Below are 22,757 nucleotides of genomic sequence, written 5' to 3'. Positions count from 1 at the left end.
AAAGCGATTTCAAGAACTGGAAAATTTTAATGTTCTACTGTGCGCGTTATATCAGTGCCTACAAATATGTTATTCGATAATAGGAAGACATATGAAAATACTGTATTCTTTCTTTGTCCCTTCGTCCGCTCATAGGAACGAGAAGATATTGACCTTACCTGATACACGACGTATTTAAGTTATTGCTCCTCTACACTCACCAAGTTCTGGTAGATGGGGCTGATATACCAAATCAAAAGAACCTGGAAATCCTGCTGTACTGAGAAGAAATAAATATGGAAAGCCGTATGCATGATCAAGGACTTCGACAACGATTGGAATAAGTTCTTTGAAAACCAGGATAACTGTGTAAATTGCTAGTTATAGATAGTTTATTCTTCTTGTGACATACATTTATTATCTTACAACAAATGGCAGGGGAAACTGCCAGTAAAGCTTTTTATTTAGTGTGGTAGAAAGGAACTACAAATAAAAACCAAGCACTTCAAGTGGATTAAAAATTATGTGTGAATGATAGCGATACGGTTCTATATTTCTAGAAAGATCGATGCGGGAACTTGCTTATTGATTTACCCTCGTATATTAAAAGTAAATTCAAATTACGAAAGATCTGGGTTTAGGTAGTCTTCTTTGATGAAATCAGCTGCTTTCTCAGCAATCATGTAGGTAGGAACTTGCAGGTGTCCGCTTATAATTTGGGGAAAAACAGAGGCATCTACAACACGAAGATTCTCAACACCATGAACCTTAAGTCTTGAGCTAACTACAGCTGTCTCGTCCGACTCTGGTCCCATCTTACATGTCCCACACTGATGAAAGATATAAATTGAGAAGTTCAACAAAGCACAGCGCCAGTAATCGTCAGAATCAAACTCGTAGGCCTCACAAAGTGGAAGAGGTTTATCGTAAAACGCAGCTCCGATATACTGTAAGGCCGGCGCTCTGCTAATCTCCATCACTTTCCGGATCCCTGCAATCTGGATCTGAATATCCTCTTCTTCGGAAAAGGCGTTAGGGTTTATAAGTGGTGGGGTATTTATGTCGCTGTCCTTGAGAGTAATTCTGCCTCTGCTCTTTGGTCTCATTTGAAAAGGAATTGCTTGATATGCAGGTTTGTCTTGGATGGGAGCTATGTGATCAGCATACAAGGTCATATTTAACCCATAGGCAGTTGCGTACAGAGGGTTCTTCAGAAGAGCAGTTGAGAGATATAACACCTCAATATCCGGCCAACCGGGAGTATTGTTTCGTAGGTCATGGTAAGAAACTACTTCGAAACCCAAGTTACTAGTGAAAGGCCCATCGTTGTTTACATAGTAATCGTAGAAATTACTTTGGTCACCCAATACTTCCATTGGAGTGGGGATTTTGCTCTCGTTCACCGTGAACAGAAGTGCGAGGAAACCTATGTGGTCCATCAGGTTGTAGCCTACCTTAAGGTCCTTAATGACCTTGACACCCAGTTCCTCCAGATGATCTTGGGGGCCGACACCAGACAGCATTAACAGTTGTGGAGAGTTGATTGCTCCGGCACAAAGAATTACTTCCTTCCTCGCACGTACCGTGTAATCCTTTCCATTCTTCGTATAAATTACCCCATAGGCTGTGTTCGTAGATTCATTGATAAGAACCTTCTTCACCAATGCTCTCTTCCTCAAATGAAAATTCTGTCGGTCACGAAGTGAATATAAGTAGGCTCTACTTGCTGTCCAACGAGAACCATTTACTGTAGTGGTCTGAACCCGTGCGAATCCCGTTTGATGTTTACCGTTATGGTCTACCTCAGCACTTCCGGATTCCAGTCCAGCTTGTAGTAAGATATTACCCATTTCCGATCTATATGGAGGATAGCTGACTTTGACATTACCTCCTGTTGAACGAAACTCACTGTCTCGTAACTCTGGGATTTGCACATCTTCTATTTTCCTGAAGTAGGGTAGGACGTCGTCGTACCCCCATCCTGGATTGCCCATCTCCTCCCAGTTGTCATAATCTCTACTGTTTCCCCTCACGTAAGACATATAATTGATGAGCGTGCTACCTCCAACACCTCTACCACTGGGGTAGTCCATTTGCCTGTTGTTAAGTCCTGAAAATTTACTTTCTGATGGCGTTGTTTCATATTGCCAGTTTGCGTCTGTCGTTTGAAACTGACCAGTTAAATACGGAATGTTCATGACTTCCGTCCCCTCACCTCCAGCCTCTAGAAGAAGAATCTCCCAGTCTTCTACGTCTGAGAGTCTGTTAGCAAGTACACTGCCTGCAGGTCCCGAGCCGACTATGATGAAGTCGTACGAATCTTGCTCGCTGTTGTCGTCGCAAGGTTCTTGCATTGCAGCACGCTCTCGTTCCATAATGGCAGGGTATACGGCAGCGAAGTTCGGTGTTTGACTATGGGCACATCCCATAAGTGCTACCGTCACAGCGAGGGTTAACAGGGCTGATCTGACGAACATGTTTCTGTAAAGAATAAACATGATAATGAATATTAGACTTTAAGAATAGTTTCCAAAAATTTGTTTTGCACTAAAGAACGAACAATTGACTCATAGGATATTGGAAAACCTATTTTTAAGGTTGAGAAGACTGAAGGCTATCAATTCTGATTTCTGATAGTCTCAATCGGTCAATCTAATTATTGTCCCATAATGAATTCTATTTTTTGATTGTAATATCCCGGTCAGGCTTTTCTAGCAAGTGGATATACTCATCTCAACTACTGAACCTTTCACTACAATTTGCTAAAGAATGACTAGCAGTTAAAGAGACATTCATCAATCTTTAAATAAATTACCAATGATTATAAGCTACTTAATTATAATCTACGTTTAGCATCCAAAGGACATAGTAAATTCAAAAGCACTGCAGAACTACATAGGTAGAGCAGCTAATTCACAAAGTATTGCCAGTTGTGGGGTAATTATCCCAGATACGCATAATATTATGAGCAGTGGATATTTTCGATGGTCATTTGAAAGGTTTCTTGGTATTTTGTTTCAGGTAATCGGAATAATATAAGAGGGAACCACATTTCCCTTTGCGAAAATGAAATGACCCTAAATATATCTCTCGGTCATGGCCATCCATCAACGGTGCTACTTTCAGATGACCACCAGGCACAAGACATAGCCAGCACGGTTGCTAGGTAACATTGTCTGGCCATCCATCCATCCATGCCATATATGCAGCCTCCTCAAGTTACACTTCCATCTCATATTTCGTGACGCAAATGTTTAGATCATCCCCAGTCGTAAGAAATATTTTTGTCAATATAATTCACAATGTACAGACGACAATATGAAGACTACTTTTGCGGGAAAGCCTTTGCAAACGTGTTCATTGCTGAACTTGCAGGAGATGCAATGTGTTGAACTGGTCTTCAGTGCTCTGAAAACTGCAAAACCTTAGAAACTAAGTAAAAAGTATATGCAAATTTCTCCGCAGCCGGCCCCGCCGTGTAAAGGTAGCCTGCCTGCCTCTTACCCGGTGGCCCCGGGTTCGATTCCCAGCCAAGTCAGGGATTTTCACCTGAATCAGAGGATTGGTTTGAAGTCCAATCAACCTACGTGGTTTCCCTGTATATACATACGTTATGTATGTACGTAGCCTATGTATGTTTAGTCTTCCGTCCTAAGGCTGTTTGGATCCTCAACTGCTCCGCCATCAGCAGTCATAGATGGCCTAGGAATCACTGAAGAGACGTACTAGCGAAATGAGGAATGAAGTAGTTTCCCGTTGCTTTCCTCATCGAGCCAGAAATTGCTACTACATGTCAGGCTGCCAAGCCCACTGAAATGCATGCACCAGCCGGCCCTATGAGCAACACTTTCACAGCATTCATAGCAGGGACTGGCTGCATAAGGAATAGCATTACTAGTATCGCTCATAGCTCTGTCACCTTCAAACAGTATTGTCAAAGCCAAAGGTAAGACAGAGACAGATCAATGAAAGTAACGAAATTGCTCTAGCCTTTATCAGAAACATAGTGCACTGTAAACACTAGGTCCCGCCAGCAAAGGCATTATGTACGTATGTATGTGTGTATATTCTGCATAACCTTCTAAGCCGCTGGAACAATTTCAGCCAAACTTGGTACACTTATGACTTACTATATTGAGACAAACACTGAGGGGTTAAGCTACCCCAAGCACCCTCAGAGGGGTGGGTTAGTGAGAAGGGGAGACAGATAATAATAATAATAATAATAATAATAATAATAATAATAATAATAATAATAATAATCGAAAATAGTGTCGAATCCATACTTTTCGGGGTTGCTGAGATGAACAGTGATAATTCGGATGTCGTTTAATTTCAAATTCGGACCCCATAGGCATAGAGGATGAGATGGGTTGAAAAAATTATCCAAAAGTAACCGAGATTGTGGCTGTATATTTGTATGTTCCATCATAGCTCTGGTACAAATATGGTTTACTGTCTGGAGGCATGACAACCCTAGCATCCCTAGGGGAGCAGGTGAAATGGAAAAATAATTGAAAACGAACTATGTTCCATGGTTTTCGGGACCCCTGACACTGACAGAGACACTCTTGATGTCGGTTAAGTCGAAGTTGAGAAGGGAGTGACAAAGAATGTCCAAAGTGACTGAGATTATGTATGAATGTTCATATGCTCCAGCATAACTGTCAACCAAACTTCGTACACATATGGCTTACTGTCTGGAAAAGAAGTACATTCCAGTTAAGACACCACTAGCACCCGTAGGGACGGGGATGGAAAGGGGAGGATATTCAAAAATAATAGAAAACGGCCGATATGAGTGTCTCGCTGACATAAATAGTGATACTCCAAATTTCGTTTGATACCTATTTCAGCCACACTGGCATGCGGGTGAGATGGGGTGAAAAATAAAAATCCAAACTGACCGAGATTATGGATGAATTTCTGTATGTTACAGCATAGATCTCAACCAAACTTGGTACACGTATCAACTACTATCTCGAAAAATGGCTGTGGGTAAGACACCCCTAGCACCTCTAGTGCAGGGTGTAAAATATGAACATAATCGAAAAAGGCGATATGAGTGTCTAATCAATAGTTTTCTGAGTCGTTGAGATGATCTGCTACACTCTGGACGCCTTTTGAGCCATAGTTCAGCCCAAGTTGGAATGGAGGTTGGGAAGAGGTGAAAATATCATCCAAAATGATTGTGGTTATGGATGTGTGTATGTTCCAGTATACCTCATAACCGAACCTGGTATACATATGACTGATTATATGTAAACTATACTGTTGTGGTTTACAATCCCAGCACCCCTAGTGTGTGGTGAGGATACTGTTACGTATAAATAATCGAAAACGATCAATATTAGTATCGAATCCATAGTTTTGAGATTTTTTGTGTTGAGGCGGTGAATAGTGACACTCCGTATGCTGTTTACGTCCATCTGTATGGAGGTGAGAAGGGATGAAAAAGAAAATGTCCAATGTAACCGAGATTATGGATGTATGTGTGTATATTCCAGCATAACTCTCAAACAAAGTACACATATGACTTACTATTTGGAAAAAAAATACACCTCTTGTACCACTAGTGGAGGGTTCAACATATAAAAGTAAGCTAAAACGATCGATATTAGTGACGAATCCATAGTTTTCGGGGTCGATGAGATGAATTATGACACACTGGCTCCCGTTGACGTCCAAGTTCAGCCTCTACCGACATGGGGTGAAAAAAGGAAACGTCCAAAATGACAGATATTTGAGTTGAGTCCACAGCTTTCGAGATCCTTAGCCTGAGAGGTGACAGTTGGAATCGTTTACGTCATATATAGGGCACGGCTTAAATACATACAGTTATTATTTACATATATTATTTGTTTTAAAATGGATGAAATACTACCCAGACAACTTGGTCTCTTGGAAGGAAATAGTTAAAAGCGAAATTAAATAACGTCAGGCCAAAACTTAAATAGTTCTAAACCCACAAATGATTTCGCAAAATATCGATACATGTCACAATTAAACATTCTACAAAGATTCGCTTCAAATAGGTATCAGGAGGTGGAACAGGGTAACTTTAATGCTACACGTTAAATAATATACCACTAAGACTGTAAATATGTCGATATGAGTGTGTGTATGAATACTCGTATACTTCAATGTATATAGAGAACTACAACGTAATTCTTCTTCTATTTGACTAACAGCTGAATATATTTACGAACAGATTTGTAAATATGTACACATTAACGTAATAGGAATATTTGTATACGTCATTTAACGACTAGTTTATCAATATTCGATTGTAATTAATAGTTATTGTAACTTCAAGGATATCTACGAGTATATATTTTAAAAAGAGAAGGGAAAAAGAGATTAAGTTAACAGAATTGCTCTTGTGTTATTTAACGTTATCAACGTATATAATTAGCAACAGTAGTCTAGAATTACAGGTCTAGAAAGCCAAGAATAACGGCTGAGAGGATTCGCAGCGCTGACCACGCGACACCTCGTAATCTGCAGGCCTTCGGGGCTGAGCAGTGGTCGCTTGGTAGGTCAAGGCCCTTCCGGGCTGTAGTGTTATGAGGCTAGGTTAGTTAGTAGAGAATTAAGTTTTATCCTGACAAAGATTTATATGCTATATCTTCAACATTTAACAAACTATCAGTATCCTAGCAATATATTTTGATCAGAACGCTACTAACCGTCTCTAACTCTTAGTTAATAACGTATATTGTCTCCTTTACTAAGAATATCTACTCACAAGGTTAGTTTATAAAAAGAAATATATTTAGAATTCAGAATAAAAAATACTAAATTGTAAGTATGTATGTAACAAAACAAATCTCGGGCACAAGTCAGTAACCACCCTACTGGGATAAAAGTCGGTTCAATTATATAACGGTATTGACTAATAGATATTTAGTATAATTTGTATTATCTAGGTTATTAAATGTAATGTACGTAACTTGTTTAATGAATATATATATACGGATTTTGAAAATTCCCACTTGTATCTGTTCATTTGGTAATTACGATGCTATGTACTTAGTTTATAGCATTATGTAGAAGATTGGTAAACGGAGAGAGGAAAAACAAAAAGAAAAGAAAAAGAAAAAAGAAAAGCAAAAACAAACAAAAAAAGCCTTCTAATATGCCCCAACAGCTAAGGCGTATACGGTAAACAATATTGGTATATGTCTTATTTTATTCTGGGATTTAAAAAGTATCATGTAATCAAGCAAATATTACAATGTGTCCTAATGTTGTATTTAATATTATATCCCTGATTTATAACCAGAAATTTATTTTATAAAGCCATAAAGAAAATATTTATCTTTACCTCTATGTATGATTGTGAAGAAAAAGGACAAACATACAAATAAATAAAAGACCAATAGTCATAGGCTAAATATGCCATCCCCTTCCTTCCTCACATCCCTTTATCCATCTTCCACTTCCATCTAATCCACGTAACCCCGCTCAATCTCCTGGCCAGAGAGAGGGCGTCACCCTTTAGGTGGTCTGCCCCACCCCCTCATGGTTTGGAATGAAAACATTTGTCATTCATTCAGGCCATATGTTCAAGCCTGATGGGCCCTGAATCAAAGTCCCAATAAAGAGAAAGTGTATGCTCAACAAATGTCTCGTCGTTGAGTCCGGGAAAAAATATGGAAATAATTAATTGCATGCAAACGGCATGCAGCGTAGCTGGTTGCTCTGCCTTCCACACCACACCACTGTCGAATCTGGATACGGATGGAAAGGTCTGAGTTTCTATAGGGCGAGTGTGGACGGTTCTAGAGGCATGGAATGCAAAGTTCTTTCTACAGGGTCTTTCACTCAAAGTGGGACCGACCGGCCGGGAGAGATTCCACATCACTTCCTTTTATTGGACTTTCCACTTCACCGCCAGCGTCACCAACATGTCGTGCCGCTATAACCATCGCAAGCCTTCACTGAACTGAACGCTGCAGAGCTCCATATTGCACCTTGAACGTAATAGCTACGTCACTACAACGTCATCTTCTGCAGGGTCTTTCACTCAAAGTATGGCCAGCCGGTCGGTCGGCGCAGCGCAACGGGCAGAAGGGCGAGCTGGTCAGACGATCACGTGGCAACTCGCTGCGCTTGGGGTCGGGAGAGCACCCGTATGAATCGCTTGCAAATAACAAGCAGGCATAATAACGCATAATCAAAGTAAAATATTTCTCACCTTCTCACAGAAGATATTGAAAATGTCCTCCACCTGCATCTACACATTTTTGGCTTCATCTAAGGACATTTTCTTTCTTACGCATTACCGTTAGTTCATCTACCGAGATAGCCTCAATTTCTCTCGTGATATTCTGTGAAAAGGTGAGAAATTATTTTACATTGATTATGCGTTATTATGTGTGCTTGTTATTTACATGCGATTCATACGGGTGCTCTCCCGGCCCCAAGCTCAGCGAGTTGCCATGTGCTCGTCTGACCACTACCCGTTGCGCTGCGCCGACCGACCGGCTGGCCATACTTTGAGTGAAAGACCTTGTAAGAAGGTGACGTTGTAGTGACGTAGCTATTACGTAGCAAGGTGCAATATGGTAGCTGCAGCGTTCAGTTCAGTGAAGGCTTGCGATGGTTATAGCGGCACGACATGTTGGTGACGCTGGCGGCGAAGTGGGAAGTCCAAAAAAAGGAAGTTATGTAGAATCTTGCAGAAATACTTGGTGGAATGTTACAGGACAATTTCTGAATGTATTGTACGGTACAGTTTGTGGTCCGAAGTTTTGAAAAATTCTCCCTGCTTCTCAGGTTACATATTGTATCTGCCACCATTGGCGTGGCGCTTTGACGTTGATGATATCTCCCTTAATATCTGCCCTATCGAAAACTGTAAGATGGCTCTTTTGTTTTTCCCGTTACCCTTCGAGCATATACATAGATAGAGAGGGCGCTCCGTATGTTTCTACCGGCCAAGCATGGCACCAACATCAAGCTCTGAGCGATCAGCTGATGTCGGGTAAAACAAGGCGGTCTTCCATAAGAAGAGCATTGCGGAGTGTTTTTAAATCAAGCGTGCTCCTTATGATTAATTGATTTAAACTATTGAAGATGATGATAAATGCAATTCCCTAGGAATATTTCCGTTCCTTTTTGTATGAAAAATGTTAAGTATAATTCTACGTGTGTCGTATTCTGATGTGTTTATGTATCAGCTAAGCGATGCGGTGACGTGAACAGGTCTCACACATTGTTAACCTATTTTAGTTCTCCTAATTTCACAAGTTTTTCTCCGTAATATTCGTCTGAAATAGTTATTTTTAACATATTTTCACAGTGCTGCAAATAATAAACTCAAAAAAACATACCAATAACCTCCATTTCTAATAAAGCCGATTTTATACTGGTTAATCATTACAAATCAAGAAATATGACCGATAATAACACAGTCGTCCCCACTGCACATATGATAATTACGGTCAAAGAAAGTTTGAAATTACCAATACTTAATACAGGTGATAACCTCGAGGTTCTGTTATTATAAAACAGCTGTCACCATCATCACACTTATTCACAGATCTTCACATTTAGTTTACGGATGTACATTTAGGCATCATGATAATTATTGTTTTACAGGGCCTAACATCTAGGTTATCAGCCACTATCATGCATGAACGCACATAGAACAAAATAACATCTAGGTTATCATCCAATATCAGATATGAATAAACGCGCGCGCACACACTCTCACACACACACACACACACACACCAAAAGTTGTTCAACTGTTCTAAATACTTAGGATATATCAAGCTATAACTGAGTTAGTTAAGCCTAATGAGATGTAACATTCACAAAACTATCCTTAAAATGTACAATATGATGGAAGACAGGAAACCACGTAGGCTACAAATCACCAAAACAGCTGCAGCCAGTTAATACCCAATTGCATGATAGAACGCAGGAAACAAATATTTACATGTAAGTTATTCACCATTCTTCTCCAGGCTGAAGATCAGGAACATTTTGAAAACCAGAGAACTGCATGTCTTCACAATACTGTCCTAAATCACTGATGATTGAACAATATGTACTGGTTCAATACACTTCTTACTTTCTTTCTGTCTTTTTTCTCTTCTACCTTAGCACATTCATGTCGCATTATTGAATTGACATAACGCTTCACAATTGACTTAACCAAGTCCATTTCATGGCTCTGTGAAAGTTCTTGCTCAGGTAAATGGTACTTTATACAATAAAACAAGGTTCCATTCACTGACCTCAACAAACTGCTTTGCTCCTTAGTACATTGATATTTCTGAGTGCACTTTCAGTCAACTTACACAACACTATCACATCTTAGGGGGGCACGATTAATCTCTCACCTTCATTAAAGTGTAGTCTCTCCCATCACTCACATATGGGGACAACTGTTCAAATGCTGGATGAGTACAGCAGTCACGATCAAAATCTGGAATGAGTGGGATATCTGCAACCCTCTCCTGTGATACTGCGAGAATTGCATGTCACTGTAAATCTGAACTGGGCTCGGAGCTAGATACACTCAATATATTAATTTGATCCAAGGTAATGCAGTTGCTTGAATCTGCTCCTTTTACCTCATGGTGAACCAGCAATCTTTTGTACGCAACTTTAAACTAAGCAGCAGTAGGGTTATTGTTATCACCACCTCTCCTTCTAATGGCAGAGAACAATACTTCCAAGTAGTCCCGACTGAATTTGTACAATAAGAAGTATTTCAGTTAATGCTGCTCACTGAGGTCTAAATACTTAACTTCTTACGAACACCAAAAGTCAAAGAAATCCAGACTTCTTTCTTGAGTGAAGAACAGAAGAGTCTAATGAACTTGATGTTAATAGCCGCATGATGTATGATTCTGCCTTGCTGAGGAAATCCTTTATACAAAACTCTGTCTTGGGAGAGAATGCACATTTAAATCCCTTTTGTAATATACTCCTGCTGTTCAAAATGTCAAATATGTTATTAAAAATGTCTACAAATTCAGCTGTAGTTTCATAGTCTTCAAATAAATCATACCCTGAATTTTTCAAATACCTGAGTGCCTGAGCCACACTGTTACTCAAAGTTTGGGCTGCTAATTTTACTTTCACCTTTTCCGATTCCCAATTAATATGGTATTCTCGAATCATAGTAGCAAGCGTTAATCCCTCTTCTAGTTGTATTTCGACTAGTTTTTCCACACATGCCCATTTTATGGCATTACTTCACTGTTATAAATTGTGTCCAAAGAAGTCAAAGAATTCCTCACCAATTTCAGCATGTGGCACACACCTCGAAAAATAAACACTGGCCCTTTTGTCACTGGGTGCTCAAATGAGGTTTTCTCATTGGCTTGGAGAATATTCAGGCCCACAAATTTTACTATGGACAAGTTGCTGGCTGCCCCATCAAGCGTTAAACTGACTACATGAATACCAGTGTCATGCAATATGGTCAGAGCAATGGTTAGTAAATTTGCCTTATCTTCTCCTGAAAAGCTATCGATTAAAAATAAGCTACGGGAACCTTCCAATGGTCATTAATGACATTTGCCAGAAACACAAGGGCCTTCTTTGCTTCTGGGAGTGAATCATCAACAACATCAGTCCCCATGTCCACATAACCACATGTGGCCTTTCCATCACATTCTATCTTGTTCCTGATGGACATTTCATCAATGATGAGGCTACAAAGGACTGCTTTACCTGTGGCATTACCTTCTTCCACTTTAAGCTTTGGAGCTGTTAGAGCTTCTTATGCGAAGCCAGGAGAGCTATCAACATGTTGGTACCATTTCCTAGGAGTGCATGGATAATACAGGCATACACTGAACACCTTTCTTACATAGTCGTAAATGTTTTCGGTGGATGGAGCATGCTGTCCAGTTGAATTATGATTACTATCAATTACTGGAAGTGAAGATGAAGTGCAAGGGGGTGTTTCGAATTTAGGTGGCTTACGATGCCTGGAATATTTGCTCAGGTGTCCTGGAAATTCAAAAACAGTCGGAATTGATCCTTTCAGAGGAAATGGATGGCCAAACTTCTATTCGTCGAAGCAGCTAGGTTAAAAATGCTTTGAAAAAGTTTACAAAAATTTTGATGGCTGAAATCCCTCTCTCTTCATATTTATGGCCCATTTCTTCAGCAATTCGGGGTCTGAAGAGAAACTGAAATAAGTGAATAATATAATCAGTTATGCTTAGAGGGTGATATCCAGCAATGTATTCCACACGTAATCCACTGTTATTCCCCCTCCCCAAACATTTATATCTTGCATTAAATAAATGAAGTTACTTCATTTGAGTGGCTTGGGACATATTGCCCGTCATCCTCTTATGCTCAGTCAGCACCGGGATTCGAACTTTCTATCTCCGAAGATCCGGCTCAGCCGCGTAGTGATGGTGCGCTACTTACGGCTGTGCTGTAAGGTCCAGAAATAAATTTATGCTACCATGAAAAACGAGTATGTCAAAAAAATTTAAAGTAAGATACGTCCACGATGTAGTTTTCTTACAACTAAACTATATGTACTGTACCAAGAAAAGTTCTTGGGTAAAGGGCATGAGTAGGACCTCAGGAAGTGGAACTTGGTTTTGGAGCCGATACAGAGTAGGATAGATTCGCAGAGCGAATAATAGATGGTTATAAGATTTTTTAAACAATTTATTGATTCTTCACCCTGCAATATGATTATTGGACTCAAATCTGGCATTGAAATTAAAAGTTTAAATCTAATCTTCTTGAATTCTATTAAATGAATATCACTGATTCCAAAGTCTTTCATGTGTGAGAATTAGGTTTCCACCTAAAGTCTTTCTAAATATGAGCACACACTTGTAATTGCAAATTGACATAGGAATTTAAATTTCTGTTGAAAGTTTTTCAGTTTTCAGTTTGTAAACCTTGATGTATAGCACACTTGAAAAGCCTAAAGTTCTTCTATGAGGTATGAAAATTAAATTTGAAAATTAAATTAATCAAAAAAAAATGAACTTCTGAGAAATTATGAGAACTCTGAAATATTTGTTCACACGCGGCACTGAAGTTTCCACTGTTCAAAATTAATGAGAAAATTTTAGTCAGTTTGTTATTACTCACTTAATGAAAGAAATGTTGCTACAAATGTTAAAGGACGGACGTCTGGAATGTTCCGCGGAGAATCAGGTTCGGCGATGTTCCATTAACACACCATGTTGACGTCGAGGTGATGATTGCTGGCACTGGATCGTGTAGAATTGCAGCTCGTTAAGGTGATTTTTCGCACACGGAAAATTCACTTAGTGCGAGCAGTTATCACTGACACTGTCCTTTACTGTCGAACACAGTTTATTGCTTAACTGAACTTTAAGACGTTAAATGAATAATCACAGTCCTTTCTGTATGAAATACTATTTAAAGTCGTTACTGAGAACGCCCATAATTAAATAGTTCACACTTCAAAAAGGCAAATCACAGTCTATAATCACAGTCTTTGAACACGGTCATTAAGTCACTAAGGATTATTTTCTGATTATCTGGTTATTATAACGTCATATTACCTCAGAAAATGTTCTTAGTATTCACCCAGTTTACTACTGTAAGTCGTATACTAATATGGCATGAGCACTACGTGAATAAAGAAACACAGTTCAATACTCGAAAAGAAATGAGTCCTGGTAATTCTAAACATTAGTTTCTGTTCATTGTAGAAGTTCAATATTATGTGAAGTAAACTAAGTCTACACGTAATGATATATTCTGTGAACGTTAAATATTTGGTATTTGCACTTCCATAAGTTCACTCGTATTATATTCTCAAATGTCTTTAGAATTATACCGTAGTCGCGACGCGATATACTAAATACAGTGCGACGTCTTTTATAATTTTGTCAGCGATAAAACTTCGTATTCTGGAAATGCGACGGCAAGTACTTTCACCGTGACTGAGCGGACATACTGTGCGAGGGTTGTCTCCCTCTGTCTCACTCACACACACATCTGTGTACCCGTCCTTGTACTGCTCTGCTCTGCTTGTTAGCCTTGACATATATATCGGCGCTGGGAGGGGTGGTTTTCTTGGTCATGTGACCGTGTGTGCATAATCTTCTTAGGCTTTAAATTATTATAACTTAACAACCATAGGATGGATTAATTCGAAATTCACAGGGATTAACTTTTATGACGTCCGCTACAATTCAGCGTTTGTCCCGTTGAAATTGGTTAAGGCGTTGAAAAGCTTGCGAAAATAAAATTCTTTTCGAGAAATATCTCTAGGGGAGGTGAGCTTCGAGCGACAAGTGACGTCACTTGACTTCGCCTAGTGCACTCGTGAAGTCTGACACATGCTGGAACATTCCTTTGCTCAGTTGTTCGTACGTCGGACGGATATTTTATGCTGGAATAACATTTCTTTCGATTGATATAGGCCAGGACCAAGGCTTTCCTGGTACATCTTCCCCTTGGTTTGACGAAAAGAAGCTCCGTTTCTCAAAACAGTGCGGACACGGTAAGGACCTACAAATAGTGGACAGAACTTGGCGTAAATCCTTCTCTCAAGGTTGGAAGTAGCTGGTCTGCGTATTAAAATAAGGTCTCCAGGATTTAATGGTCTTCTGAACTTCCTATTACGCTGACGTCGTTCTCTGATGGCAGCTGCATGTCTTAACCTGGTTAGCGCGTTATTGATCTTAACTTGCTGCGGCACGATGGCATCTGGTAGAACTGGTATAATTCTGTCCCAAGGTCGCTCTGGTTTTATCCCACGATGTCATTATTGGATTCATGCACAATAGAGTTTACAATCTTTTGCATTACTGGCAAGACCTCCATCCACTTCCAGTGATGTTCGCTACAATAAATTCGGCAGAATTTAGCGAATTCCCTCATTATTCTTTCTGCTGGGTTAGCTTCCGGGTGCCTGCTAGAATTCATGATATGACGGATGTTGAGTTCTTCTAAAGCCTGTTGGAATTCTACGGAAGTGAACTGGGTTCCGTGATCAGTCAGTAGATATTTAGGCTTTCCCATCTCAGGAATGATGTTCTTTTTCAGCCTCCTTAAGCTGTTACCGGCATTAGCTTTCTGGATAGGCAACAGCATAGTATACTTGGAGAAGACATCCACAACAACAATGACATATCTGTTCCCCCTGGTCGCCTTTGGCAAAGGGCCGTACAGATCGATTGCCACTATTTCTCCGGGCTTGTCATCGAACACACATGCAAATTTTTGTAGAACATCATTTTTAGCCTCCTCCAATTTTAATTTAATTTCCGGGTCTTCAACCACACTGGCTATTGACATGATATAATCCGGACCTATGATGGAGTTCTCATTGAATAGGGACTCTGCATCGTCCTCACTTTGGTCACCCTTTCTACATTCTGCTACGGCTGGCGCAACCTCGCTTACAGCGGGCTTAATAATGTCACCACCGTCTTCTTCAAAACGGGCTCGATTCTCTTGAACTTCCAGGTCGCTTCGTCCTACCAGCTGTAGTCCTACAGAATTATTCTTTAATCTTACGAGGTTGGCATCGTAGTCAATGGTTCCTTTGTATTTGATCATAAAATCTGATCCAAGTATTAAGTTGAAGTTAAGACGTGATACTACCAAAAATATGTGTTCGATTGACTGACTGTTAATTTCAAACTCTAAAAATGCCTGGGATTTACACTTAACAACTTTATCAGGAACTATCCCTCTTACTTTGATCTGAGCTGCAGGCAATAACAAAACATTGTTCTCATTTTTAAGTGAGTCCACAAGCCTATCAGAAATTAAAGAAGCTTGCGCTCCAGAATCGATGAGCCTTGGTGTTTGTGCGCGTTCGAATAGTAATTCGGAATCGTAAATGTGCCAGTAATTGATAACAGCAGTACTGTAGTTTGAAATCTCGTTTTCACCGCGTTGTGTAGTCAGTCTCCCTATTGTGAGATCGCCGTCTTTTTTAATAGCGCCTGTTGATTCAGGATCAGGTGATCTTTGTTCTCTTGGTCCGAATTGACGTTGGTATTCCAGGGACGTGGCTCCAAGCTCATCAGGATTGCGATTTCTCTCCCTGACGTATTCCCGTGTATCCTTCCATCTACTTTCGAGTTCTCGTCGTCTGGACTCACGATTTCCTTCAGGAGTGCTTTCACGCTATCTCCATGAATTCCTAGGTTGGTAAGGGTGTCTATCCTGATTCCTCTGACGTCTGAAATTCCGGAATCTGGTTGGGTTGGTAGGGCTTAATCTGCCTTCTTCACGTGTCCTGGGTTCCTCTCTTTCCGGCGATTTTATTTCCGCAGAGTTCGTATTTATTTCTCGACTCCTGTTAGTTTTCGGACTAGATTGGATATTAGCCGTATCTAACCTACGCAATGTAGCGTCGAAATGTTCCAATGTTTTAATGTTGGCAGCGACTAGTATCTCTTGAACATGAGGCGGATATTGAAGTGTCAGGATCTGAATGAGTTCGATATCTGGCAAAGGTGGATCTAAAAATTGTATTTTTTAATTGCATTAACAATAATCTGAATATCGGGAAGTATTGACTGAAGTATTGTATTTAGTAGAGAAGAGTTACATCTTGACGAGGTGTTGTCTTTCAGAATTCCAAAAGCGTTTAAGAAGTGCCTTTTTAAAGTCGTCATAGATTTTAAAGTTGCTCTTAAAAGCTATGAACCGTGGCAAGGCTCGTCCTTCTAGAAGCTTGGATACTACTCTAAGTTTTCTATCGTCATTTACCCTATTCTCTTCCAGGTAATCGTCAACATTTAGCAAAAATTGTCGGGCAGTATACTCGTCACGTCCTGAAAATTTGACTAGCTTATCATCCGGTACTTTAATGAGGTTGTTGTGCTGTGTACGTCCCTTGATGAACCAGGAATTGTGACGTCAGTCGTACGATCTCTGAGTTTAATTTGATTAACTTCTTCAGATAAGTTCTCAATTTTGGAAAATTGAGGTATCTAAATCTTTTATTTCATTTCTCAAGTCAGTTTTAATGAGTTGTACGTCTTTACAGAAAGCAGCTATCTGGGTATGCGGGCTGTCTAGCTGCCCTGTGATACGCTTGTCGAGTTCTCCTTGCTTTGCTCTTAATTAAGCCTATCTCGCTTCGTAATTTGCCCACGTCGTTCTTTAATGCATCTCGCAGGTTTTCCTGCACCTGAGCTAGCTTTACTTGAGCTTGCGAGATGTTACCATGGGATTCTTGAAATTCAGTTCGTAAATCTTTGTGTTCGGTGGAAAATGCTTGAACAGAAGGAAGAACATTTCTAAGATCTTTGTCTAAAGACTTGACGACCTCTGTATTTATTTCTTCCTTGATAGACTCTAAGTTTTCAACGAACTGGTCCCGCATGTTTTTCAATGTGGCTTCGACTTGTGCCCTAGAGTCAGTAAGTTTCTTTTCGAGGCGAGTTTCAGCTTCACGGAACCGTTGCTCGATAAGGGCACTGGATTCAGTGAGCCTTTTTTTAATGAATTATTCGGCCTCTGCAAACTTAGTATTCAAGGTCCTGTCAATTTTAGAAGTTAAGTCTTCGACTTTGCTGTTGGACTCGTTTAACTGCGCCTGTAATTGGTTATTAGACTCTACTATCAGCGCCTGTAGTTGTGACTGCAGTTGAGAATTAGAGTCAACTATCTGTGCTTGTAATTGATTATGGGACTCTACCATTTGCGCCTGTAGTTGTGACTGCAGTTGAGAATTAGAGTCAACTATCTGTGCTTGTAATTGATTATGGGACTCTACCATTTGCGTATTAATTCGATCTATCTGGCTCTTAGACCTATCGATCTTAGCATTCTGATCGTTAATGCTAAGCCTGAGGGCTTCGATTGCTGAAAGTAAGTTATCCATGTTTCCGGAATATTCGAATAAGTCAAATAGTTGCAGTCGAATCCTGTACTCAAATTGCAATTTATTATGACTTGAATCGAACCCTGAATGTCGCGGTTATATCTATTATTACTGGCGCATCATCTATTATTATGGCACGGCTCCAAATCGAGCCCCTAAAGTTGCGGCGCCATCTATTTCTATCCTCTCTGTACCAGGAAAAGTTCTTGGGTAAAGGGCATGAGTAGGACCTCAGGGAGTGGAACTTGGTTTTGGAGCCGATACAGAGTAGGATAGATTCGCAGAGCGAAGAATAGATGGTTATAATATTTTTTAAAACAATTTATTGATTCTTCACCCTGCAATATGATTATTGGACTCAAATCTGGCATTGAAATTAAAAGTTTAAATCTAATCTTCTTGAATTCTATTAAATGAATATCACTGATTCCAAAGTCTTTCATATGTGAGAATTAGATTTCCACCTAAAGTCTTTCTAAATATGAGCACACACTTGTAATTGCAAATTGACATAGGAATTTTAATTTCTGTTGAAAGTTTTTCAGTTTTCAGTTTGTAAACCTTGATGTATAGCACACTTGAAAAGCCTAAAGTTCTTCTATGAGGTATGAAAATTAAATTTGAAAATTAAATTAATAAAAAAAAATGAACTTCTGAGAAATTATGAGAACTCTGAAATATTTGTTCACACGCGGCACTGAAGTTTCCACTGTTCAAAATTAATGAGAAAATTTTAGTCAGTTTGTTATTACTCACTTAATGAAAGAAATGTTGCTACAAATGTTAAAGGACGGACGTCTGGAATGTTCCGCGGAGAATCAGGATCGGCGATGTTCCATTAACACACCATGTTGACGTCCCTCGATGAGGTGATGATTGCTGGAACTGGATCGTGTAGAATTGCAGCTCGTTAAGGTGATTTTTCGCACACGGAAAATTCACTTAGTGCGAGCAGTTATCACTGACACTGTCCTTTACTGTCGAACACAGTTTATTGCTTAACTGAACTTTAAGACGTTAAATGAATAATCACAGTCCTTTCTGTATGAAATACTATTTAAAGTCGTTACTGAGAACGCCCATAATTACATAGTTCACACTTCAAAAAGGCATATCACAGTCTATAATCACAGTCTTTGAACACGGTCATTAAGTCACTAAGGATTATTTTCTGATTATCTGGTTATTATAACGTCATATTACCTCAGAAAATGTTCTTAGTATTCACCCAGTTTACTACTGTAAGTCGTATACTAATATGGCATGAGCACTACGTGAATAAAGAAACACAGTTCAATACTCGAAAAGAAATGAGTCCTGGTAATTCTACACATTAGTTTCTGTTCATTGTAGAAGTTCAATATTATGTGAAGTAAACTAAGTCTACACGTAATGATATATTCTGTGAACGTTAAATATTTGGTATTTGCACTTCCATAAGTTCACTCGTATTATATTCTCAAATGTCTTTAGAATTAGACCGTAGTCTCGACGCGATATACTAAATACAGTGCGACGTCTTTTATAATTTTGTCAGCGATAAAACTTCGTATTCTGGAAATGCGACGGCAAGTACTTTCACCGTGACTGCGCGTACATACTGTACGAGGGTTGGTCTCCCTCTGTCTCACTCACACACACATCTGTGTACTCGTCCTTGTACTGCTCTTCTCTGCTTGTTAGCCTTGACATATATATCGGCGCTGGGAGGGGTGGTTTTCTTGGTCATGTGACCGAGTGTGCATAATCTTCTTAGGCTTTAAATTATTATAACTTAACAACCATAGGATGGATTAATTCGAAATTCACAGGGATTAACTTTTATGACGTCCGCTACAATTCAGCGTTTGTCCCGTTGAAATTGGTTAAGGCGTTGAAAAGCTTGCGAAAATAAAATTCTTTTCGAGAAATATCTCTAGGGGAGGTGAGCTTCGAGCGACAAGTGACGTCACTTGACTTCGCCTAGTGCACTCGTGGAGTCTGGCACATGCTGGAACATTTCTTTGCTCAGTTGTTCGTACGTCGGACGGATATTTTATACGGTAATAACGTTTCTTTCGATTGATATGGGCCAGGACCTAGGCTATCCTGGTACAGTACCTAGGCCTAATATTTCATTTGGTCCCAACGGTACAAGTAAACATGTTAATATATATCTATGGAAGAGGAATACAAGTCATTTTCTGACTTATAATCGTTTTCCTTGGCAGCCTAGATGCTGTATGAAATGAAGACAGTGTCTTTTCAGTTACAGATTTTTATCCTTACCCGTGAAAAGATATCTTATTGCCCTTTCCAAATCTCTGACTGCAATTGTAATCAGAGCAAGATATAACCATTTTTGCTATATTCTTTCAGACTGGTGTACATTACTTATCACTTCAACGAAAATACATGTTTTTTATGTTTGTAACACATTAAAATTGCATAGAAAAAGCATGGTTTGTCGACAATGAATGCTTGAAATCTCCCCGCTTACACCGATGGCCCGCGCAATATTTACGATAGGTGCCCAACATCAACTGATTTGTATCTTGGCGCCACTTTCTGCTGGCAGCGCCCCCTCTGTCTATTTGTATGTTCGAAGCCGTTACCCTCCCTGAAGTGACATGCACGAAGTATCCCATGGGACTTGGACTAAAATTCCCATTTTCCGTAAGCATCTCCGTTATTTTTCGTCATACAGTAAATACGTATCCGGCATGAACGAACGGAAATAACACGTTCCTAAAAGTTTGTTACATATAGTATGTAGATCGACCATATGTTAAGGAAAATTCTTGATAATAATTTTCCTGTAAATCCATACTCCATGTTTGCTTGTCCAACCCTTGTCCCGTTGTCTGTTGTGGCGGTTTTTATGACCGGATGCCCTTCCTGACGTCAACGTCATCAGAGGAGTTAATGAGATGAAATGAACGGAATGATATATGATAGAGGCCACGGCAACTTATTTCTCACTCCTCGCCCTTTCCTATCCTATCGTCGCCATAAGACCTATCTCTGCCGGTGTGACGTAAAACATAATTGTATAAAATGATATATGATAGTATGAAGCGAGAGGTTGAAACCCGTTTCCGGCACACAGCCAACTCCTGTCGAATAACACTAAGGTGCCTACTCAAGACTTCACGTCCCCATCCGATGGACGAATAACCATCAGAAGCATCATATTCCCTCACTCCATATGAGCACTGCGGAAAGGTTTGGAATTTAATACAGGCTTTTGGCACCCAATACGGCGATTGGAAATTGTATACCCACCACCTCTCGTATCCTGCCGGCCAACATTCTGATGGTGAATTTTTTTCGTCCAGCGGGACTCGAGCCGGATAATCGCGGTATCAGACCGTTTAGACTTAAACACTTTAATGACCATGGCCATCAGGTGGGCTAAATTCCAACTCCATGCAATTTCCATGAAAGCATATGCACCTGATAACACAATCCTGAATGAGCAGATTCCAAATATGTACTTTTAAGAATATACCAAAGAGGCAGATAACCAGACTGACAGATTGACCCCAAGGGAAAAAATTTACCTGTGTGTCTTCTCAGTATTCAGTCACATTAGGTGGAATTAGTTTTCAATTCGAGCAAAATATTATGAATCCCCTAACTTTCTCCTGTTCCGGGATCCTTCAAATAACTATTCATCACATTCCTAAAAATACTGCAGGTTTCTAAAACCACTATCTTATGCAGTTCATGGTGAATGTTCTATCTCAGGTTTAAGTGATGAAGTACATAATGCGGTTAGTTCGAAAGTTGTCCTAGTTCTCTCAGGACTGTTTTAACTGCTAATATCTGATTATCAGAAGACTGCAATCCCCTCCTGTATCCCGCAAATATACCGCAGAATGGCAGCTTGACGCATCTCGAGCCATCTACCCAACGAAAAGACACGATTTGACAGGAATGATGACAAATATAGCAGTACGCTACTTCCCTGCCGGATAGCAGACTGAATCGCTGGTATGTTAGTCTGCGAGGGTGTCCGTCGCTGGCTGCAGAGCATGAAACACGTTGAAAAGAGTAATTTTCTCCGTCATTTGAAGAGTAAGCGAAATTATGTGTCTAACAAAAATTATTTAGAATGAAGGGATATTTCACATACAGTGTAAAGATTTTACATATACTGAATACTATGGGATGGGTATATGAGAAAATGGGAGTGAGATTTCTAAATCCTAATAGGTCGGTAGGAGATAGGGATCAGTGCTCAGATGGCCTTCACTTAAACCGCAGTGGTACATATAAGTTAGTAAATTTGTTTAGATGTGTTATATGGAGGTACATTCAGGGAAAAGGGGTGGTTTAGGAAGCGTAGGTAAGGGAATAGGGAAATGGAAGTGAAGTAGGGATGACATAAAAATGTTAGTGCTGATCTGTAGAAGTATTGTAAAGAAAGGAATAGAATTAAGTAATGTAATAGATATACGTATACTTACCAGATATTATAATAGGAGATGAATCATGGCTGAGAAATGATATAATGGATGCAGACATTTACTCACGGAACTGGAGTGTGTATCGTGGAGATACGATAGGAATAGTAGGAGGGGGAGTATTCATTCTGATGAAAGAAGAGTTTGTAAGCTACGAAAAAGTTAAAGATTACAAACATGAAATTCTAGGTCTAAGGCTCATCTCTAAAGATAATAGGCAACTTGATGTCTTTGGAGTGTACAGACCGGGAAAGGGTAATGCTGACGCTGATTCAAAATTATTTGATAAGATAATCAGCTATGTGGGAAACGGTAAGGAAAGGAACGTGATTGTAGCGGGTGATTCAATTTACCAAATGTCAGCTGGGCAGGTAATGCGAACTATAGAAAGCATGACCAACAAATGGCAAATTAGTTGATATGGGAAGGGCATCTGATTCAGAAAGTGATGGAACCAACTAGAGGGAAGAATATTCTGGATGTGGTGCTGGTAAAACCAAATGAAC

The 22,757-nt window shown here is 39.7% G+C and overlaps 1 protein-coding gene across 1 annotated transcript in view; it reads right to left on the bottom strand.

The window, feature by feature from the left end:
• Positions 1 to 349: 349 nt before the first annotated feature.
• Positions 350 to 22,757, bottom strand: part of LOC137502428 (glucose dehydrogenase [FAD, quinone]-like) — a 40,208-nt gene continuing 17,800 nt past the window's right edge. The window contains exon 2 of the mRNA XM_068229531.1: positions 350 to 2,460. Coding sequence (XP_068085632.1) covers positions 600 to 2,456 — 1,857 coding nt within the window. The 5' untranslated portion in view covers positions 2,457 to 2,460 and the 3' untranslated portion in view covers positions 350 to 599. The remainder of the gene's footprint in view (positions 2,461 to 22,757) is intronic.

Source organism: Anabrus simplex, chromosome 1 (genome assembly GCF_040414725.1).
Source record: "Anabrus simplex isolate iqAnaSimp1 chromosome 1, ASM4041472v1, whole genome shotgun sequence".
Lineage (NCBI taxonomy): Eukaryota > Metazoa > Arthropoda > Insecta > Orthoptera > Tettigoniidae > Anabrus > Anabrus simplex.
This window is presented reverse-complemented; position numbering and strand designations above follow the sequence as displayed.